Source organism: Porites lutea, chromosome 11, assembly GCF_958299795.1.
Source record: "Porites lutea chromosome 11, jaPorLute2.1, whole genome shotgun sequence".
NCBI classification, from domain to species: Eukaryota; Metazoa; Cnidaria; class Anthozoa; order Scleractinia; family Poritidae; genus Porites; species Porites lutea.
The window spans coordinates 5546385-5569464 of record NC_133211.1 but is presented as its reverse complement, the minus strand read 5'-3'; the positions used below and the strand labels follow the sequence as shown (position 1 = coordinate 5569464).

At 37.8% G+C, this 23080-nt stretch overlaps 2 protein-coding genes across 3 annotated transcripts; both read right to left on the bottom strand.

Annotated features, from left to right (window-relative positions):
• Window positions 1-44: 44 nt before the first annotated feature.
• LOC140953111 (uncharacterized) lies at window positions 45-10148 on the bottom strand. Its single transcript, XM_073402605.1, has 2 exons — window positions 10099-10148; window positions 45-901 (listed from the first exon to the last, which is right to left on the bottom strand). The coding sequence occupies exon 2, from the start codon at window positions 819-821 to the stop codon at window positions 276-278; it is 546 nt and encodes a 181-aa protein (XP_073258706.1). The 5' UTR covers window positions 822-901; window positions 10099-10148; the 3' UTR covers window positions 45-275.
• A 7019-nt stretch (window positions 10149-17167) lies between these two features.
• On the bottom strand, window positions 17168-21289 carry LOC140953109 (uncharacterized). Of its 2 annotated transcripts, none has more exons than XM_073402602.1 (6): window positions 21172-21289; window positions 20979-21015; window positions 20874-20900; window positions 20334-20383; window positions 18262-18490; window positions 17168-18027 (listed from the first exon to the last, which is right to left on the bottom strand). In XM_073402602.1, exons 1-6 carry the CDS (start codon window positions 21238-21240, stop codon window positions 17390-17392), a joined length of 1050 nt encoding a protein of 349 aa, XP_073258703.1. In that variant the 5' UTR covers window positions 21241-21289; the 3' UTR covers window positions 17168-17389. The 2 variants fall into 2 exon arrangements, with proteins under 2 accessions (XP_073258703.1, XP_073258704.1); XM_073402603.1 differs by having other exon boundaries at window positions 17168-18012; window positions 21172-21288.
• Window positions 21290-23080: the final 1791 nt, after the last annotated feature.

Below are 23080 nucleotides of genomic sequence, written 5' to 3'. Positions count from 1 at the left end.
CAACAGAACGAAAAATGAGCAAAAAAGGAAATGCACACACCCAAATCGCCAATACTTTTAAATGTTTTATTTTATGAGCCGTCAGTAAAGAATGCGAGAATTCCCTTTAACTGGACTAATCTCAGGTCGTTGTAATCTTGACAACTTTAATAGTTAGAGTGATTGAAACTGCAGCAGTGCTTTTTCAAACCTACTTTATTATCCCCTTTTAACATCTAAGGATCTAATTCTTTCTCGCCTACTCAGCTGCTCGTGTATTGGCTTGGTTGGTTTTACTAGCGCACCATCACCCAGATTGGCTTGTTCAGATAACAGTAGCCCGCGATACATTTGGTGCCCAGCGCCCTGCTGTTATCGCTGTAGATGTAGTTGTTTCCGGAGCCGTCAGCACCACTCCACATGTCAAGCCACTTATCCGTGCCACCGTGACCTTCTGAGATCCCATGGGCTGAATAGAAGTGCAAAGAGGATATGGTGGCAAACGCCACGCTGGGATTTCTTTTGTTTTCTGCTGGACTGTACTTGTAAAATCCATTCACGTTTTTATACAACTGTGTGGACTTCCCCATCAAGAACTTGTCGAATTCCTCCTTGTCTTTGTTTGGTGCGCCCGCTTTTCTGTTGTAAATAAGTCGGATGGTATCAACGTCAGCAAAACGGAACATAACCTCTTTCCAGTTCCCCATGCTTGGATGTATGTGACTCGCAGCATCTGTGTTCTTAGTTGCAGCGGCCGCTGGTGAAAAAACAGTCTTTATGAAGGGGAAGCCTGGGGATACTTTGGTGGCAACCAGGGTCCAACCTCCACGCTCAGTTTCCATGTCGCAAAAGGCTTGGAACGAGTCTTTTGTTGAGCCACCGTTTGGATCAATCCAGTAAAGCCCACTGCCATGACTTTGGCCTGATCATAAATAAATTGAACAATGAATATTATTTTACCTATTGTTTATATAATTATAATTAATAAGATGAACTTTGGTGGGCTTATTTACGAAAAAAGCCTTTGGATGACAGTTTTTTCCCCAGTACCCAAGGCCACGTTTTCTTTTTCTTTCACCCTTACTTCTACCACAAGGGTTTTGCTTACTTCTCTCCGCAATCGTCCTCTATAATAAGATCAGAGATGGCGGCCGCGACATTACAAACTTTAAAAAGCAACTTTCACTCTCCCCCAATATGTACGCCCGCATAGCAGGCCAGCTACTTCCCAGCATTCTCTACGACTATCATTACTCTCCTCAGTCGCTTATGGGTTCTACTTATTTATCACAATTTAAGCTTACCAGAATTTAAGATATCCAAACAATGGCGGCCTGGTCTAACTGCTGTGTAACCTTTTCTAACAGCCAACACTGGCAGCCAATGGTTTCCATCACAGAGTTGCAAGGATTTCTGGGAAGTACTGTAGCTAACAGTGCCGGCGATGCTTGAGGTACATTTCTCAGCGGTATCGCTAAACTTAATTACGCCCCCTGCGTTGTTTCCTGGTGAGCCACGTTCTCCTTTTTGACCCTGAAAAACAAACAGGTCCTTAACTATTCTTAAAACCCATCCAGGGTTAAGGAAACTTGAAGACTCAGATCTCCTTCTCCGTATTCCTTTTACTTACGACTGGCCCTTACGCTGAGATTTCGTCAGATTTTAAACGGGATTTTTCTTCTTATGTAACTAATTATTAGAGCAGACTAAGGTGGTACTGTGTCCCTCCCTTCTACTACAGAAAATACACTCTGGAGTTAAACAAGCGGGTTTTTTTAGAGAATGTTTCTTAGGCAGCTCACATCTCGGATTACAGGGAACTTGAATAATCTTAGCCTTTAGTCCCGTGTTCCGGCTTATTCATCTTTGATCCAAGAAATAATTTATCATCGATTTGACATGGCAGAAAAAACTTTATTCCTTTTTAATATTTTTACCTTCATTCCGTTTCTGTTGATCCCGTCTCTTCCATCACGGCCATCCTTTCCTTGGGTGTGAAAAAATAAAATAATTTAATGCCTGATGAGTAAAAAAGAGGATAAAGAGAAAGAGAAAGAGAAAACGCACGCGAAGAAAGCGGAAGACAACAATTTTGAATGCCACGTCAGTTCGTCAGTGATATTGATCTCTTGTTTAATACTTCATTTATTTTTCTACACCATCTCGCTCTACGTTACCTTATTTTCAACAAGGTTCGCTTTTCAACTTTCGACTGTTAGAACTTCTCATATTTTTTTCAGATGAATTCGCCCAGTTGTAATATGGAACATAACTATATGACTAATTTAAGTTCCTATAGCAGTATTTCCTGCTAGCAATCTACTATTCTGATGATGGGCAGAAGGTGTGAGTCTGGGTCGTGAATCGTCAACATTGTGTCAGTTAGTGAAAACATGGTTATATTGAAATGTGCGATGTGTTATCTTACCCTTCTGACCATCTCTTCCGTCCCTTCCTAGCAAAAAATGAAAAATATCAGAATAACATGTACAGAAAAAAAAATCAGGATTCACTTAATGTCTTCAGCTTACCGTCGCGACACGAGTTACAACGGTGGTTTTTCTCTGCCCCTGAAGAAGAAAACCGCGGGGTATTAGTCAGTGAATTTTAGTTATTGAAGTGACTTAGTCATAGTGTATCTTCTTTCTTCCTTTTTAAATTATACCAGATTAATTCATGCATAAAGGAATAGAAGTAAAAAGCCAAACTTGCATTGCTTGAAGATTTTTTCTGGCTTGCGAAGGAACGCAAGATGAGAACAAGAAACAACGGAATAACCAAGCGAAGCATTTTTAGTTCACTCTCCTTTGGTTTTCAGTAGAAAATGGCGAGTTTAAAATGGATGGGAAAATGTGTTTTTTTTTCTAAACAAGAAAAAGCGGCGAGACCATCGAAATTTTAATTTTCACATTACGTATGCTATTTTCAATGCAGATTTAATTCACTGTCATACTTGACTGCCCCTGCCGGCGGAAAACCTTTGATTATACGGGAATACAAATCAGCAATATAAAATGAGGAATAAAAAGTGTAGCAAACCCTTAAAGTACTGTTATACACGATTCAATTTTTACGGAGACTTTTATAATGCGCAGTTAAAGAAGAACACTGAGCTTCCCTTGATCAGCATCAAAAGAAGAGTAGTCGGAAATACCGTAAGAATATGCTTAGAAGCCCCCACCCCGCCCCACCTCCCCCCCCCCCCTGCCCTTGGTATAGGCCCATCTACCGGTAGACAAAAAAATACATCCGGTTACAAGCCCCCAGGATATAAGCCCTTTTCTTGCTTGTATTGAAATGAAATTTTTTTTTACGACGTTTTGAAGCTTACAAAAGCGAGCAAATTCAAATAGTCTGGAGTGATTTTGATCAGCACTGCTATGTAGTTTGTTTTGAAATGCTTTTTTCATTCTGTCTATAAGCTCTTTCGAATATAAGTTCCCCCATTTATAAGCCCTCCTAAAACCCCTTACGAAGATGTATAAGCCCAGGGCTTATAAGTGACAATTTATAGCATATTTCCGGTTATAACCCCCCTCGGATATAAGCCCCTCCGTTTATAAGCCCTCCTAAAACCCCTTACGAAGATGTATAAGCCCAGGGCTTATAAGTGACAATTTATAGCATATTTCCGGTTATAACCCCCCTCGGATATAAGCCCCTCCGTTAATAAGCCCTCCTAAAACCCCTTACAAAGATGTATAAGCCCAGGGCTTATAAGCGGCAGTTTACAGCATATTTCCGGTTATAAGCCTCCCTCGGATATAAGTCCCTCCGTTAATAAGCCCTCCTAAAACCCCTTACAAAGATGTATAAGCCCAGGGCTTATAAGCGGCAGTTTACAGCATATTTCCCGTTATAAGCCTCCCTCGGATATAACCCCCTCCGTTATAAGCCCTCCCAAAACCCCTTACGAAGATGTATAAGCATAGGCGGCAGTTTACAGCATATTTCCGGTTATAAGCCTCCCTCGGATATAAGCCCCTCCGTTAATAAGCCCTCCTAAAAACCTCACGAAGTTGTATACGCCTTGGGCGTACAACACGAATGTTTGTGGTACGAGTACTCGTAACAATCTCACTAAACACTACACAGCGCAAAAGAAACCAGCGAAAAGCTAAAAATACGCTGATGTGAGGACGAAAGAGTAGGAAAAAGATTTGTATTTTACTTTACATCAGTCTTTCCCAACTTGTCTTTAATTTGCTTTGGAACCTTTCTATCTATCTGCTAATCACCATATCTTATAAGCGGCTACCTTCCCTATACGACATTATATTGCGATCATTATCGGTAATCTCTTCGTGGCAGTCGTGGCATTTTTTGGGAGGAACAATCTGCAAAAAATGACGGCTAGCTCAAAAATGTATCCAGAAAGAAATGAGATTGTCTGCAATATCTTTTGCTGATTGTTTAAGAGAATAAAAGTGCCTCGAAAGAAGAAATTTTGTGTGAATACGGTAAAATCTCAGGGTCATTTTTTTCTGTACGTGTAATGTCTGTCACGTGACTAATCACGTGATCGAAACAACATAATTTACAAGTTTAAGTTGGGATAACGATTATATCAGATCAATTTCCACGGACGGTCGTGGAAAACATTCCAGTGGAACAATCCCACTGAACCAACTGGTTAGTACGCTTTACTCATCACTGCAGCTACCTAGCGTCTATCTTGTCTGATTGACAGTAAGCTCAAGAAAACCGTCAGCCTTCACAGTACAAAGATGTTCGAAATTATCATGATTTATCTGAGGGGACAAAGAAATCATCATTATAGCCATCCACTGACCCCTATCTGATTACTTACGGTGTAACTCTGAAAGCTAACCCTTATGCTTCCACTGAATTGCATTATTTAAAATACTGTAGTTTAATCAGCGACTTGCAAAGCTGTTATTGAAGAGGAGCCGAGAGGCCGGGTGTCATTAGTTTGAACTTCATGAAACGCCTCCATGCCATCAAGGGTAAACAATTTAAACTTTATTAAGAAGCATTTCTTTTTACATTCTCCTTAATTAAGAACATGTCGCTTTCTCCGAGTTTTCATTCTTATTGGAAAACTCATTATTGTCAAAAAAGCAATCCCGAGCATATTAACCTAGCCCAGCTTTTAAACAAGTAGAGAAGTGCTAGTTATCATATCAATGGAGTTATGATCAAGGGAATTGGACTTATAAAACTCCTACTTTTTCAAAGGTTTTGTTTACTGCCATGGAGACAACTCCTATATAGACGATCAGACAAGGTTGTTGGACAATAAGCATTTTGTGTCAAGACGAGTTTGCTACCAATGTTAGCCCCACCACAACGGATCACTCGACGATTACTTCAAATTTCAAGCTGAAGGCATCGAAGAACATAATCCCTCTCACCAGCATTTTCGGTCATCCTGCTTATACCAAGTTTTTTTTTAACGATTCGTATCTTGTGTGGTTGGAGGAATATAAGAAGACCATAAACAAGCCCATCTCCCTTTATCGGTCATAAACCCGCACTTTAAACAAATAGCTTCATGCAATGATCTTAAACTAAAATGAGATTAAGATATAGGATAAGCTTTGCCAACTTTCTGATTCAATCTGCCACAACTTACCCTGAGTATGTAACACATGGTGGTACAATGCGATGATGTTATGTCTAGCGGATTTAAAACTGCTTTTTCGTCTTGAATATTAGAAATAAGATTTTCCAGTGTCGAGTTATTTTGAAAAACTGGAAAAGAAATATGAAAAACCGAGGCTACTCTCTTTTGAGGACAAAAAAAACAAAACAAAACAAATTTGTCATTAATTGACGCAGTCAGCATCGTAAATTGTAGGAACCTTTAATAATCTCAGTTCTGCATTTTGAGAATATTTCTGAAGTTAATTAACATCGCAGATCAGTAGATAAAGCGAAACTGAATCTAGTTAGCCTGCGTAGCAAGCGTTTTCGTGTGGTTTGGGAGCAAAGAACGAGGAACGAAAAGACCGCGCGAAAAATGGCGCTAGTAAGAGAGTGGGAAGGGGATGGAAAAAAAAAGTAAGGATTCTTTTTCATTTTTTCGCTCTCGTTCTATTTGTCGCGCGGCCAAAACCGAAAATTCCGTTCCTCGGTCTTTTTTTCACCCGTAACCAAACTGAAACGCTTGCTACGCAGGCTAGAATCTAGTTCTTGCTGATTTCACCCTTATACAAGCAACAAAAGGATTGTTTTGAACATACAAACAGACAATTGACAAATAAACAACACACAACCAAATCGCCAACCCTTTTTAAGTGTTATTTTATGAGCAGTCACTACAAGATGCGCGTATTCTTTAAACTGGACGAATCATCAGGTCGTTTTAATCTTGACAACACAGTCCGGCTTTTTTCAAACCTACTTTATTACTTTTTCTTTCTGGCGTACCCAGCTGCTCGTGTACTGCCTCGGTGGTTTTACTAGCGCACCATCAACCAGATTGGCTTGTTCAGATAACAGTAGCCCGCGATACATTTGGTGCCCCGCGCCCCGCTGTCATCGCTGTAGATTTAGTTGTTTGAGTCGTCTCCAGTATTCCTCATGTCAAGCCACTTATCCGTGCCACTGTGATGTTCTGAGATCCCATAGTTTGACGAGAAGTGGAAATAGGATATGGAGGCAAAACCCACGCTGGATTTCTTTTGTTATCTGCTGGACTGTACTTGTAAAATCCAGTCACGTTCTTTACCAAATCAACAAACGTCCCCAGCAAGAACTTGTCGAATTCCTCCTTGTCTTTGTTTGGTGCGCCCGCTTTTCTGCTGTAAATGACTCGGATGGTATTAACGTCAGCAAAGCGGAACATAACCTGTTTCCAGTCCCCCATGCTTACAGGGGGTGACAGCTCTAACAAGGGTTGTTTCGGGAGAAAAACAAATTTATTCCGGGAATCTGGAGATTTTGCCGGGAATCGGGAAGCCTGGGAAATTTTTAGGGAAATATGAGATATTTTCGGGACATTAAGCAAAGATTTGATATTACATGTTATCAAACAATATATATACAGTGATATGCACCCAGTGTATGCGCTGTATTCTATGTATTTTGACACTTGAAAACGGCTGAACTCCCCATGATATGAAAAGACCAATCAGCAACGTTTCCAACTAAAATAGCATGAAGTTCGAGTGCGATTGACCACGTGCAATCCTCAGCGGATTGACACAAGAACCGTACCAGTGCAAAGAACATACTATCAGTTCACACCAGATCCCATCATTCATTAGTTCAAGGGTATTTTTACGCTGCACGTTAACGACTTTTAAGAGCACATTACAGTGATTGCATACTGAAAAACTTGAAAGAAGTACGTAAGAAGTATGTAAGAGAAAAACGAAACTCATTTAACCTTGTTAAACACAAATGAGGCCATAAAAAGTGTTATGTCTGTGAAGACTCTTTAATCACCCTGATCTCGTCGGGGTCCTTCCGATTTTGCTGGAAAATCCCGAAGCCCGATCAATATGCGTTCGGGATAGGAAAATTTCAGATTTCGACAGTTGTTCTGAAATTTTCAAATGAATTCTTATGATACTCATACAACGACACCACACAGAGTATACTTAGCTGAAAGTGATATCCAGAGCAATTTCAAAAACCGCACAACTTGTATAAAATAAAATTGACTACTTCTACGCGAAGTCACGCCAATAAAAATAAGCATAAAAAGGACAATTGATTTAGACAACATTTTAGACAGAATTTGTCCTCTCAGAACACTAGAAATGGCGTTTCAGAGCACCAAGATTTCAAAATTTTCTGGGGGAGCATGCCCCCAGACCCCCCAAGTGGTTGGCCCCTTCACTGCTCGTCTGATTCATTGGTGATTACAAAACAAAAAAAGCACGATTTTATATACGCAAAAAGTTTGACAGTCTTTCTGTGTTACCATGATACCCTCTAAACGAAAAAATAACTAAGATTAGATAGTTAACAAGTTACATAATTAACAAGAAGCTGCAAAAAAAATCTCTAATTAAAATTTTAATTTCAATTGTTAAAACAATTTTGGGAAGTTAAACATTTATGGGGAATGCCACCGAAAAATTCGGGAGAGTCTACGAAATTTCCGGGAGGACATAAGGTTATTCATAGGACTGCCCAAACAGCCTTTGTTAGAGTTGTCAGCCCCCGTCATGCTTGGATGTATGTGACTCGCGGCATCTGCTTTCTTAGTTGCAGCAGCCACTGATGAGAAAACAGTTTTGATGAAGACGAAGCCTGGGGAGACCTTTGTGGCAACTAGGGTCCAACCTCCATGCTCAGTTTTCATGTCGCAAAAGGCTTGGAAGGAGTCTTCTATCGAGCTTGGATTAATCCAGTAAAGGCCGCTGCCATGACTTTGGCCTGATCGTAAATAAATTGTAAAATGAATATTATTTTACATGATTGTTTATATATTGTGAAAGGTTTGAACCCAGGAGTCATTTCAAAAGTAGGTTGTGTTTGATCGTCCGGGTGAACGTAGTCCTGAATAGGACTGTTTTTGTTGACAGTGACTGACGTTTCGACAACCTGTGCGGTATTCATCTTCAGAGTCAAAGTGAGTTGTAGCACGTCAGTTGATGAGGTTGTTGATCTGATTGGTCAATTACGTCGCGATGTTATTGGTCGTCTGTCAGTTAAGCAGATCAACAACCAGAATATAATACCATCAACTGACGTGATACAACTCACTTTGACTCTGAAGATGACTACCGCACAGGTTGTCGAAACGTCAGTCACTGTCAACAACAACAGTCCTATTCAGGATGTACGTTCACCGGGCGATCAAACACAACCTACTTCTGTTTATATATAAATAATTAAGAAGATGAACTTTAGTAGGCTTATTTAAGATATACGGCTTTGGATGACAGTTTCCTTCCAAATACCCGAGTCCATGCTTTCCTCCCCCTCCCCTTTCCCACCTTTATCTTTCACACTTACGTCTACCCTAAAGGTTTTTATTTTTACTCTCCGCAATCTTCCTCTGTAATAGAATCAAAGACAGCGGCCACTGCATTACAAACTTTATAAAGCAGCTTTCACTCGCCCCCAATATGTACGCCTGTATTGCAGGCCAGCTACTTCCCAGCGTTCTCTACAACCATAATTACTCTCCTGAGTCTCTTATGGATTCTTTTTATTTAGGGACTGTGCAATAATTATCAGGAGGGGGGGAGGCTGAAAAACTTGAGTTATCTAGCAAAAACTTAGACAGTAACCCCCCTCCAAAACAAAAAAAAAATTAGTTCTAACCCCCCCCCCCTCTGTTATGTTAAAAATAACGTCGCACCCCCCCCCCCCTCCCTCCCACCACACTGGTAAACTCAAAACTGGACTGAGCTGCCATCATAGCTTTAATAATGACAAACGTTATTATGTAACATCTAGTATCGAGAAGGATGTTAATCGCTTGATTCAAGATTTAGACAAAGCATTTGCTAAGTACCGGGATGCTTACCACATTGGCTCAAAATCTAAAGCTTCTGAAGCCAGAAAGAGAAAGGAGCAGAGAAAAAAAATCAAAGAACGGGAGATTGACCGCTTCAAATAACAGACGAAAAAGAGCTTGCATTATATTTAGATCCCTGGGAGGAGAGCCTGTTGAACTTTGTTATGAGCCACATATATATGGAATTCAGCAAATCGATTTAGTCGATGAAGACACATTACTTTTATTCACATCAAACACCGACAAAGCTTGTCTACGAGATCTGTTTGATTGCCATTGTTTTATGGGGGAAGCTGAAAAACAAGTTCATGATTTTTGCTTTACATAGGATCAGCTCAATTAATACGAAGACGGGTTAAAATTGATCAGTTGTAAATTTGCTTTTCCTTTTGATGGAATATTTTCAATAATTGTTTAACAGCTGTTCGTGTTGATATTTGTTACAGTCTAACATGATGCCTGTATTGAGAATCTTTTATTGCGTTTAATTTTACTAATTTTATTTACATTTCGAATAAAACTTAAGGCCCCCCCTCCGTCAAATGAGTGATTTTACTTTGAGCCCCCCCTATCTTGGCAGCAATTTTATGTAATGCTCCCCCCTCTAGTTTTTCAGCCCCCCCCCCCCCCCCCTCCTGATAATTATTGCACAGTCCCTTATCACAATTGAAGCTTACCAGAATTTAAAATATCCAAACAATGACGGCCGGGTCTATCTGCCGTGTAACCTTTTTGACAACCAACACTGGCAGCCAATGGCTTCCATCAGAGAGTTGCAACGATTTCTGGGACGTATTGTAGCTTACAGTGCCGGCGATGCTTGCGGTACATTTCTCAGCGGTATCGCTAAACTTAATTAACACCACCTGCGTTGTTTCCTGATAAGCCACGTTCTTCTTTTTGACCCTGAAAAACAAACAAGTCCTCAACTATTCTTAAAACCAATCTAGGGTTGAGGAAACCTAAAGACTCGGATCTTTTTCTCTCTATTGAATTTCCTTTTACTTAAGACTGGCCTTTACCGCCAAGATTTCGTCAGATTTTAAACGGAATTTCAGATTTATCTTATGTAACTAAATATTAGAACAGACTAAGGTGGTACTGTGTCCCTCCCTTTTACCACAGAAAATGGACTCTGGAGTTAAACGAGCGGGTATTTTAGAGAATGTTTATTAGGCAGTGGAAATCTCGGATTGCAGGGAACTTGAAATCTTAGCCTTCGGTCCGGTGTTCTTAAAAGTTCTCGTCTGTCTTATTCATCTTTGTTCCGGGAAATAATTTATTTGACAATAGTAGAAAAAACTTTATTCCTTTATAATATTTTTTCCTTCTTTCCGTCTTTTCCATCATGACCATCCTTTCCTTGGGTGTAAAAATATAGAATCATTTAATGGTGATGAGTAGAAAAGGGAAAGAGAAGAACTCACGTAAAAGAAAGCGGAAGACAACAATTTTGAATGCCACGTCAGTGATATTTATCTCTTGCGTATTACTTCATTTATTTCTCTACACCATAAAAATTAAAAAGGCCCAGCTCTGACTAGGTTATATATTATTTTTAACAAGGATCACTTTTCCATTTTTATCAGTGAGAACTTAGACTAATCAGATTTTAAAATTTACCTAGTTGTAATATGGAACATAACTATATGGCTAATTTAAGTTCCTATGGCAGTATTTCCTGCTAGCAATCTACTATTCCATTTATGGGCAGAAGGTGTGAACAGGTATATAATGTAGGTACTAAATTGGAAGGCTGATCGGGTCAGAAAGTATTTTACTGCTTTTATAGAATTCATAAGTGCCGCGCATTGTGTCAGTTAATGAAAACATGCATGGTTATATTACTGTGCGATGTCTTTTCTTACCGTTGAGACCATCTCGTCCGTCCCTTCCTAGGGAAAAAATGAGAAATTAAACTACAAACAACATAAACCAGGACATAAACACATAAGAATCAGGATTTATTCATAGTCTTTAGCTTACCGTCGAGACAGTTACAGTAATGGTTTTGATTTGCTACCTAAACAAGAGGAAATCCGCGAGGTATTAGTATTGAATTCTATTAGTTAAAGTAGCACAGTCATGGTGTATCTTCTTTTGATCTTACTTTTATATCAGACAAAATTAATTCTTTCAAGGAACAAACTAAAAAAATACCAAACTTACATTGCTTATAGAGTTTTTCTGGCTTGCGAAGGAACGCAAGATCAGAACAAGAAACAAGGGAATAAACAAGCGTAACATTTTGAGCCCACTCTTCTTTCAGTTGCAAAAGGGAGTTTCACAATGATGGGAAAGATGTTTCCTTTAGTTTTTTAACATGAAAAAACGGCGAGACTGTTAAAATTTTAATATTTGTATTACGTATGATTTTGATGCAAACATTGGTTTAGCTGCCCGATGACCCTATCATGTATTGTCCTTGTCCACCAAAAGCCGTTTTTATAAAAGTTGACTTATAGTCAGCATTGAGAACTTATAGATTTCACAATGGAATAAACAAGCGCAACATTTTGAGCTTACTCTTCTTTCAATGCTCCTTTTGTTTTCAGTTGGAAATGGCGAGTTTCACAATGATGGGAAAGATGTTTCCTTTATTTTCTTAACATGAAAAAACGGCAAGACTACCAAAATTTTAATATTGTATTACGTATGATAATTTTGATACAAAAATTGGTTTAGCTGTCATGACCCTATCACGTACTGTCCTTGTCCACCAAGAGCCGTTTTTATAAAAGTTGAATAGTCAGCATTGAGGGTAACATTCCTTTATTAGAAGTACTGTACTTTAAGATTTAATTTTAACAGACTTTTCCAAAAGAAAATAAAAATAGTTAACACTGCACATTGTTATTCGATGCAATCAGCGACGTGAGGAGCGAGTTGGAAAATTTACACTGTTTACTTAACAAACTAAATAGTATAAGGCGCTCAACCTTCTTCTCGCAATCTACTCTAATTTGCCTTGAAAAATATACGCTTAAGCCAGGGTAAATGAAAGGAGTATAGTTATAATAATAATATGTTTTCCCCCTCAACTTTTTTTTATTATTTTCCGATTATCCCCGTGATTTTTCCGTGAGCTGTCATGACAATTTTACCTGTTTAATCTCTTTCATGTAATTAGTACTGATCAACGAATCTTAATTTTAGCAGTCACTGTTTCCAAGCGGTTTCAACCAGTACTGAATGATGAGTCCCATTATTAAAGTAAAATAATCATAAATCTGACTAAAAATCGGGATAATCGGAAAATAGTATAAAAAATTGAGGTGGAAATCATATTATTATAAACTACTTAAAATATAAAATCATGTACATTACATTTCAAACACCTGCCGTTTTGTTTTGCTTTGTTGAATATTCAATGATTTAGAGAATGCTCTAGAAAAGGGGAGTTTTTCCAGCAAAACTGACTATTATTAGATTTTGATAATCTGGAAAAATACAGCATGTGATTGCGGTTTACAAACAATGATTTATCACATGTAAAACAAAAGAACACATTCCAGGTTACCCTAACAACAAACAAAACCGAAAATCGAACCTATTCCTTAGCAGCTCGCTATTTATTTGTTTGATGGTCATTGATAATAGGTTTACATACATAATAATGCATAGGATGTATCTGTCAACAAAAACGACCCACAAAACTCATCCTTCCTTAGTTAATTACTAAAAAGGTCGAAATGTTCATTTAAAAGATAAGTATCTTCCGAGAAGTTTGAAGACAATATGCCTAACTCTCAAAAAGCACACTGTTAATATTTATGTTTGTGCATACAAAGCTTATTAGTAAATTGGTTATTCAACATGTTGCATTTTTAAAGGTAAACACTTGGAATGTTCTAGAACCTTAAAAGCCTATTGATCGGATATTTATCTAACCAAAGGAGTACAAAGTTCAAATCTCCAAACTTAAATACCAAAGAGTAAAAAATAGAAACCAATTGTATGGTAGTAAAAAGAAAGAACCTGTTTTAATTGAGACACCATTTCTGTTTAGTTTTGGTTTAAGTAAAAGATTAAGTCAAGAAACTAACAGCTAGTTGGTTACACGTACATGTATGTATTTTGTCAAAGGGATCACAACCAACTGTAGAGGAATCAATGTTTTTTAATGCACTAAATGACTTAACTGAAGCTACTCAGCAATATCTGGAAGAAGAATTTGGTCCAGATATGGCATATGTCATTTATCAAGTCCTCTTTATTATAAACAAGTTGAATACACTGACAAAAAAGGGAAAACAAAAACAAAAAATGATGAATCAGCATCACCAGTCCTTTACTAGTGCAAAACTTGTATGTTCTTTTTAGAACTAAGGGACAACAAAATGTTGACTCATTTGAATATCTTAATCAATATTATAAAGTCAAAATGGCTTTAATAGAGAGTATTTATATCTCTAAAACAGTGGTTTCTCTTCAGATTAAAGTACACGAGGTTTATGTTAAACCTCTTAAACCAAGATATTACCAGTACTATCCGTTGTAGAACTGAGTGAAGATGAACAAAGCGAAGCAGAAGATAATAGTAAAATCAAAGACCTTCATATATCAGATATTGAAGATTAAATGGTGAACTCATTTTTATTACAAATAATTTGTATAAAAAATTTACCAAAGTGCTAAAACTCACCCAAGAATTAAATTTATCAGGATACTCGCCCCATTTTACCAATGCTAATTTTTTCTTGTTATCTCGTCTCAGAACTTTTTCAATTCTAAAGGTTTCTTGTTTTGCCTTTTCAGTGTAACTCTTGCTCGGAAAAAAGTTCCCTCAATCGTCTCCCCCGTCAAATCAACAATTTTATGAGTAACAGGTTTTGTAGGCAAAACTTTATCTACCACAAAAATCTCTTCTGTCCATTTAGGAGTATAACCTTTATTAAATACTTGTCTTTTATACTTTGATATACGAACTTTGTCGCCAATAGCAACCCTTGGTTTTTCAGGTTTCAAGTAAATTAAATCTCCATTAATTAGCATAAAGTCTTGCCTCATTTTCTTTTTATTTGCTTTAGCTGGAGTCATTTTTATACTAGAATGTTTTGTGTTATTATAATCATCAACTAATTGATCAAGTTAGTCCCAGTAAACAGTATTATTATTCGCACTAAACATTTTCCACATTCTATTGTTCATTGTTCTATTCCATCTCTCAACAATAGTTGATTTCTCTTCATTCTCAGTGTGATACAAAGGAATACTTTTACTCTTTAAAAAATCTTTGAAACGTTTACTGATAAAGTCTGTTAAGCTGGGTGTTATGTGTTCATATATCTTTGTGAATGTTACGATGCGCGCTGCTCTATTCTGAACAAGCTGTAGGCGGTTCAAGAGAACTTGAGGTAGTCCATATACGTAGAATCGCATTACAGTAATCCAACTTGGTAGTCACAAAAGCATGAATAATTGCTTCAGTAGATTCACGATCCAAATATTTTCTTATCTTACTAATGTTAGTTAAATGTAAATGACATGTCTTGCAAATCTTTTTAATGTGGTCTTCCATATCAGCACTGGGATCCAGTATCACTCCAAGATTACGAACAGAAGAGGACGGATGAATAGTTTCACCCTCGACACAAACAAATTCCAATAAAGGACTGGGCTGATAACGTGAACTGAGTAGAAGCAGCTCAGTTTTTTCCTCATTTAGCTTAAGACCATAAAGATTCATCCAATTGTTGATTTACTGTACACATATTTCAATGCTAGATTTAGCTGAGGAGAGAAGATCATCACTTCCTAATTTAAATGACACATAGAGCTGAGCGTAATGAGTTCGTGTCAAGAAGTGTTTAGTGCTATCAATATTCCCGCGATAACGACAGATTACTTAATATTACCTCGACTTTATAAAGGCATTGAAGAACGTAATCTCTCTTATTGGAAATTTGGCCTCTTTGGTGATTGTTCATATGGTTTTGTCATTAATGATTCGTCTGTTGTTAGGTTAAAGGAATATAAAGAGATTCACAAGTAAGCGCGTCTATTATCGCTGAAGCCAGGGTAAATGAAAAGGAAAAAGACTGTTGTTGTTTACATAAAATAAGCGCTCGCTTTCTTCATGATCCCACCGCAGCGGGGAGGATCGATAACGGAGGCAAAAGCTGAACCGGCCTTAGGTTTGATATCTTGGAAGAAAAAATATAAAACTGGAAAAAATAGATAAGAAGAAGAAAAAATCAGGCTCCAAAAAGTCGGTGCGAGAATATGATTCATCGGCAATCACTTTTGCTGGGTAGCCTAAAATATGTCGAACTTCTTGGTGTTTATTTATCTCAGGTTCTTATTCTGCCGTATGTGCTAAATCTGTCACGTGACTAAACACGTGATCAAAATATAAAATTAATAATATAATATAATATAATAATTAATAATCGTACTTAAAAACTTTCAATGTTTGGGATGAATAGTGGAAGAACTTGATACACGCTTATCATTTGTGAGTAGCAAGATGCATGGGCTCTGGGGCCTGGTGGAAATGGTCATTGTGCTGTCAAAGAAAAAAGATAAATTCTGGCCTAAGCTTGAAAGAGGACTCTGTGAGAGAGTCTAATCATTATTTTGCAAGTTTACGTCGCGATAATAATAATAATAATATGAACATGGTGAAAAAAATTTCTACGCCACATCTATTCACCCTGCTCAGCAGAAGCTGGCATCTGATACATGTCAGATCTGGTCTGATTGACACCAAAGTCATGTGAACCGTCAGCCATCGCAGTGCAAAGATGTCATCAATTATCATGATTTAAAAAATCATCTTAGTCATCCACTGACTCTAATAGGTTATTTAATTCATATAGTTCTACCCAATTAGCAACTTGAGGGTATATTTAGAGTAACAAACGAATGCTACTCTATATCCGAGTTTTCACTCTTATTGTTAACTTAATAATCGGGAAAATCTGGGACATCTCTATAAAACAAGTGTTGGAAAGCAAAAGAAAATGATCAGGGAGATCAGACCACCAATAAAACTACAAAAGTTCTGTTCACATGGCTCCAACCTAACTAGAAGATAAGATAACGTTTTGGTTTATAATCAGTTCGTATCAAGATGTGTTTGGTGCTACGATATTCCCGCCTTAACGACAGATTGCGTAATATTACCTCGACTTTATAAAGGCATTGAAGAACGTAATCTCTCTTGTTGGAAATTTGCCCTCTTCGGTGATTGTTCATATACTTTTGTCTTTAATGATTCGTCTCTTGTTAGGTTAAAGGAATATAAAGAGATTCACAAGTGACACAAGGAAGCGCGTCTTTTATAGCTGTAGACGGCTAACATAAATTTTGTGATCTTGAAAAAGAGCCAGTGTAAGCTTTTCCAACTTTCTGATCCAGTCCTTACAACTCAAGAGTATGTACTACATGGTGATAAAATTCGATGTCATACTTGATAATATCAAAAGTCCTTTTTCTTCTTGCATATTAGAAAAAATACTTCTCCTGTCCGGGCGTTGAATTATTTTGAAAAACCGAAAAAAGAAATATGTAAAAAGGCTACACAGTTGTCATTAATCTGACGCACTCAATCGTTTTTCGTAGTTCTTTAATTATTTCTGAGTCGGTTATTTCGAAAAACTTTGCTCATAACACATGCACCAGGCTTAGAGTGGAACTGAATCTAACTCTTGCTCAATTTCCCCCTTCCCAAGCAACAAAAGGGTTGTTCTGAGAAAAAAGCAAACAAACAAACAAACGACCAATAAACAACACACCCAAATCGCCGATGCCGTTTTACTTTTATCTTATGAGCAGTCAGTACAAGATGCGAGAATTCTTTTTAACTGGATTAATATCAGGTCGTTTTAATCTTGACAATATTGTTAGAACGTTGATATCGCCAGCAGTCTGTTTTAAAACCTACTTTATTATCGCCTGTTAACACCTAAGTATCTAGTTCTTTCTCGCGTAATTAGCTGCTCGTGTATTGGCTTGATGGATTTGCTAACGCACCATCACCCAGATTGGCTTGTTCAGATAACAGTAGCCCGCGATACATTTGGTGCCCTGCGCCCTGCTGTCATCGCTGTAGATGTAGTTGTTTGAGCCATCACCAGTACTCCAAATGTCAAGCCACTTATCCGTGCCACCGTGATCTTCTGAGAACCCACGGTTTGACCAGAAGTGGAAAGAGGATATGGTGGCAAAACCCACGCTGGGATTTCTTTTCTTATCTGCTGGACTGTACTTGTAAAATCCATTCACAGGCTTTCTCAAATTCATAGACTTCCCCATCAAGAACTTGTCGAATTCCTCCTTGTCTTTGTTTGGTGCGCCCGCCTTTCTGTTGTAAATGACTCGGATGGTATCAACGTCAGCAAAGCGGAACATAACCTCTTTCCAGTCCCCCATGCTTGGGTGTATGTGACTCCCGGCATCTGCTTTCTTAGTTGCAGCGGCCACTGCCGAGAAAACAGTTTTGATGAAGAGGAAGCCTGGGGAGACCTTTGCGGCAACTAGGGTCCAACCTCCACGCTCAGTTTCCATGTCGCAAAAGGCTTGGAATGAGTCAGCTGTCGAGCCACCGTTTGGATCAATCCAGTAAAGCCCACTGCCATGACTTTGGCCTGATAATAAATATACTGAAAAGTGAATATTATTTTACATGATTGTTTATATATTATGATTGATATGATGAACTTTAGTAGGCATATTTAAGAAAGATGGCGGCTGCGGCATTGCAAACTTTATAAAGCAGCTTTCACTGGCCCCCAATATATAGGCCTGCATTGCAGGCCAGCTACTTCTCAGCAATCTCTACAACTATCTCCTCAGTCTCTTATGGATTCTTTTTATTTATCACAGTTTCAGCTTACCAGAATTTAAAATATCCAAGCAATGGCGGCCGGGTCTATCCTTCGTGTAACCTTTTCCAACAGTCAGCACTGGAAGCCAAACACTTCCATCACAGAGTTGCAAGGATTTCTGGGAACTATTGTAGCTTACAGTGCCGGCGATGCTTGCGGTACATTTCTCAGCGGTATCGCTAAACTTAATTACACCTCCTGCGTTGTTTCCTGGTGAACCACGTTCTCCTTTTTGACCCTGAAAAACAAAAAAGTCCTTAACCATTCTTAAAACCCATCCAGGGTTAAGGAAACTTGAAGACTCAGATCTCCTTCTTTGTTCTTCTTTTACTTAAGACTGGCCTTTGCCGCTGACATTTCGTCAGATTTTAAACGGAATCTCAGTTTTATCTTATGTAACTAATTATTAGAATAGACTAAGGGACCGTTCATTTTTTATGAGAGAGGGGGGGCTGGTGGGATTTGGGGGGGGGCCACTCGAAAAAAATTGGCTTGAAAGGGGGGGCCAGCCGAAAAAAAATGAAGGAAAGGGGGGGGGGGTCGGACGAAAAAATTACATTAAAAATAGGATAAGAGATGTTTACAAATCGAAGAAAAATTGTGCTCTTTTATTTATAACAAATATGCTAAAACACTGTTCCAGGGTAACAAGAAAACTTCTCAACAGCTTTTATATTTTATAAGGACAGTGATCATACCATAATAACAGTCTTGAATAGCAACAACTTTCTTTTCATTCATAAAAATGTTGTTGTCAAGCTCATATAATTAAAACCAATAATTTGAGTCCTGAATTGGAACTGACCTCGTTACCAGAGCTTTTCTCTGAGAAATTTAAGTGTCCCCTTCCTCATTTTCGACGTTCTCTTCGATCTCGTCGTCGCTGTGTTCCTCTTCTTCTTCCTCCTGTTCTTCTTTGTTGTCTTCCTCTTCTTCCTCTTCTTCGTCGTTTCATATGTCTTCTTCCTCTTTGTTCGTGTCTCCGACGTTTGAGCTATAATCTTCAGGATGCAGGAAGCAATACATCCTGTTTCTTACTTCTGGCTTAAGGTTGGTAATAAGCCTGCTTTGTGCCGCGTTGCTGAAGTAGCTTGATTGCAGTAGGTGAGCGATGAGTGCTGCATCCCGTGTTAGCAACAATGCTGCTACATCTTCAACGTTTATGCACACTTCCGGAATTGTCATGGAGGGAGGAAAAAGAAGACAATTGGGAAGCTCTTTTGCAAGGGGATTTGCAATGCAGATATGATACACGCGTAGGACGTTGTTTTCAAACCGTTTGCGTTTTCTGCCCTTTGATTTCCTACGGTTTTGTTTTAATTTTCTTTTTTTTGACACATAGTGTCCTGTTAAGCCCTTGAAGACCTGGTCAAAGGTCTCCTTCTTTTTTTCGAGGTTTTCTAATTCCCCTGAAACCTTGAGCTGCTTTGCCTCAATCCTAGCGATGTGCTGCACATTGAAGTCATGGTGGAATTTCTTGTCAGGCTTCAGGGTAATGCCATTCGCCTGGATGAGCGCTCAGGACGAGCAGTAACAAGAAGAGCTGAAATTGACTTTTCATTCTTTTGAGTGAGGATTTGCTAAAAACAGCTTTCTAGCTTTCAGCTTTCTTTCACTAAATTACGTGAAATGTAACAAAACGAAGTTTTAATGCAGTAACTTTTTTAATACCTTATGTATTTTTTTATTCATGGGGGGGGGGGGGGCCTTCCAAAAAATTACTCTGATGAGGGGGGGGGGGGGCATGCGAAAAAAATCGGAAATTGGGGGGGGTCATACAATTTTCAAATTACACTCCTCCAAATCCCACCAGCCCCCCCTACCCCATAAAAAATGAACGGTCCCTAAGGTTGTACTGTGTCCTTCCCTTTTACTACAGAAAATAGACTCTGGAGTTAAACAGACGGCTGTTTTAGAGAATGTTTCTTAGGCAGCGGAAATCTCGGATTGCAGGGAACTTGAAATCTTAGCCTTTTGTCCGGTGTTCTTGAAAGTTCTCGTCTGGCTTATTCATCTTTGATCCGAGAAATAATTTATTTGATAATAGCAGAAAAAATTTGATTCTTTTAAAATATTTTTACCTTCATTCCGTTTCCGTTGATCCCGTTTCTTCCATCACGACCATCCTTTCCTTGGGTGTGAAAAAATTAAATTATTTAATGGTGATGAATAGAAAAGAAGACGAGAAGAACTCACGCAAAAGAAAGCGGAAGACAACAATTTTGAATGTCACGTCAGTGGTATTTATCTCTTGCTTAATACTTCATTTATTCTTCTACACCATCAAAATTAAAAAGTCCCAGCTCTGACTACGTTATCTTATTTTTAACAAGGTTCGCTTCGCCATGAACTTAGATTAATCAGATTAATTTACCTAGTTGTAATATGGAACGTAATTATATGGCTAATTTAATTTTCTCTGGCAGTATTTTCTGCTAGCAATCTACTATTCCATTTATGGGCAGAAGGTGTGATCAGATATATACGTATAGGTACTAAATTGGAAGGTTGACCGGTTCAGAAAGTATTTTACTGCCTAATAGAATTCGTAACTTCTGGGCATTGTGTCAGTTAGTGAAAACATGCATGGTTATATTAATGCGTGCGATTTCTTATCTTACCGTTCTGACCATCTCGTCCGTCCCTTCCTAAGGAAAAAATGAGAAATCCTATTAGAAACAACATGAACAGATAGGAATCAGGACTCATTCAAGTCTTTAGCTTACCGTCGCGACAGTTGCAGCAATGGTTTTGATTTGATACCTAAACAAGAGGAAATCCACGAGGCATTAGTATTGAATTTTATTGCTTAAAGTAGCACAGTCATGGTGTATCTTCTTTTGATCTTACTTTTTATATGAGACAAAATTAATTCTTTCAAGGACCAAACTAAAAAAATACCAAACTTACATTGCTTACAGAGTTTTTCTGGCTTGCGAAGGAACGCAAGATCAGAACAAGAAACAATGGAATAAACAAGCGTAACATTTTGAGCCCACTCTTCTTTCAGTTGCAAAAGGGAGTTTCACAATGATGGGAAAGATGTTTCCTTTAGTTTTTTAACATGAAAAAACGGCGAGACTATTAAAATTTTAATATTTGTATTACGTATGATTTTGATGCAAACATTGGTTTAGCTGCCCGATGACCCTATCACGTATTGTCCTTGTCCACCAAAAGCCGTTTTTATAAAAGTTGACTTATAGTCAGCATTGAGAACTTATAGATTTCACAATGGAATAAACAAGCGCAACATTTTGAGCTTACTCTTCTTCCAGTGCTCCTTTCGTTTTCAGTTTGAACTGGCGAGTTTCACAATGATGGGAAAGATGTTTCCTTTATTTTCTTAATATGAAAAAACGGCGAGACTATCAAAATTTTAATATTTGTACTACGTATGATAATGTTGATGCAAACATTGGTTCAGCTGTCATGACCCTATCATGTACTGTCCTTGTCCACCAAGAGCCGTTTTTATAAAAGTTGAATAGTCAGCATTAGCTAGCATTGAAAGTAACTTTCCTTTATTAGAAGTACTGTACTTAGAGATTTAATTTTAACAGACTTTTTCAAAAGGAAATAAAAGACTGCACAGTGTCATTAGAGATAGTGTTTACTTAATAAACTAACTAGTATAAGGCGCTCAACCTTCTTCTCGCAATCTACTCTACTTTGCCTTGAAAAATATACACTGAAGCCAGGGTAAATGAAAGAAGTAGTTATAATAATATGCTTTCCCCCTCAACTTTTTATACTATTTTCCGATTATCCCCGTCATTTTTCCGTCAGCCGTCATGACAATTTTACCTGTTTAATCTCTTTTATTTATTAGTACTAATTAACGAATCTTAATTTCAAACGGTTTTAACCAGTGCTGAAGGATGAGTCCCAATATTAAAGTAAAATAATAATAAATGTGACTAAAAATGGGGATAATCGGAAAATAGAATAAAAAAGTTGAGGGGGAAATCATATTATCATAACTACTAAGAGTATACAATCATTTACAATACATTTCAAACACCTGCGTTTGGTTTTGACTATCTTGAATATTTAATGATTTAGAGAATGTTCTAGAAAAAGGGGGGTTTTTCCCCACAAAATACTATTGTTAGATTTTGATAATCTGGGAAAATACAGCATGTGAGTGCGGTTTACAAACAATGATTTATCACATGTAAAGCAAAAGAACACATTCCAGATTAACCTAACAACAAAGAAAACCGAAAATGGATTTCAAGTTTAGTTTTCAAACATTGAGTTGCTAGAGTAATCCGGAATGCAATCTTTCGTTTTACACGTGAAAACCTATTGTTTTCTTTCATAAAAATTCATGATTCTCGAGAAAGATAAATTATTGCATGGATAATAGAAAGACTTTCTATTATCCATGATTATTGTAATTCAAGTTGCGGAAGAAAAAAAGGGAAATTTAAAGAAATAATTCTTTTAAAATAAAAGATGGGATCTAAATCTGCAAAGCAATCGCAATATGAAAAAGACAGTGTTATTTTTCCGTCAAAAGAGGATTATCTGAAAGTAAAAGAAATCGATTCACTTATTAGTTCTTTGTGTAAAAAAGATTTAGAAAGAGAATCCGTTGAAGCAATGGAATTACAGGTTCAGAGCATGCATATTTATCAAAATTGTTTTTCTGCCGATCGTCTATGCAAGTAATATGATCATGAGATAATGATGTCAAAGAACCAATCTGCACACTCTCCTGGCAGTCACTTGATCAACTTATATGCAAATAACAGTAAATTAATCAACCATGGAATAAAACCTTCGGGTCAACAATAAATTCAAGGTTGGTAGTGTTGGCATT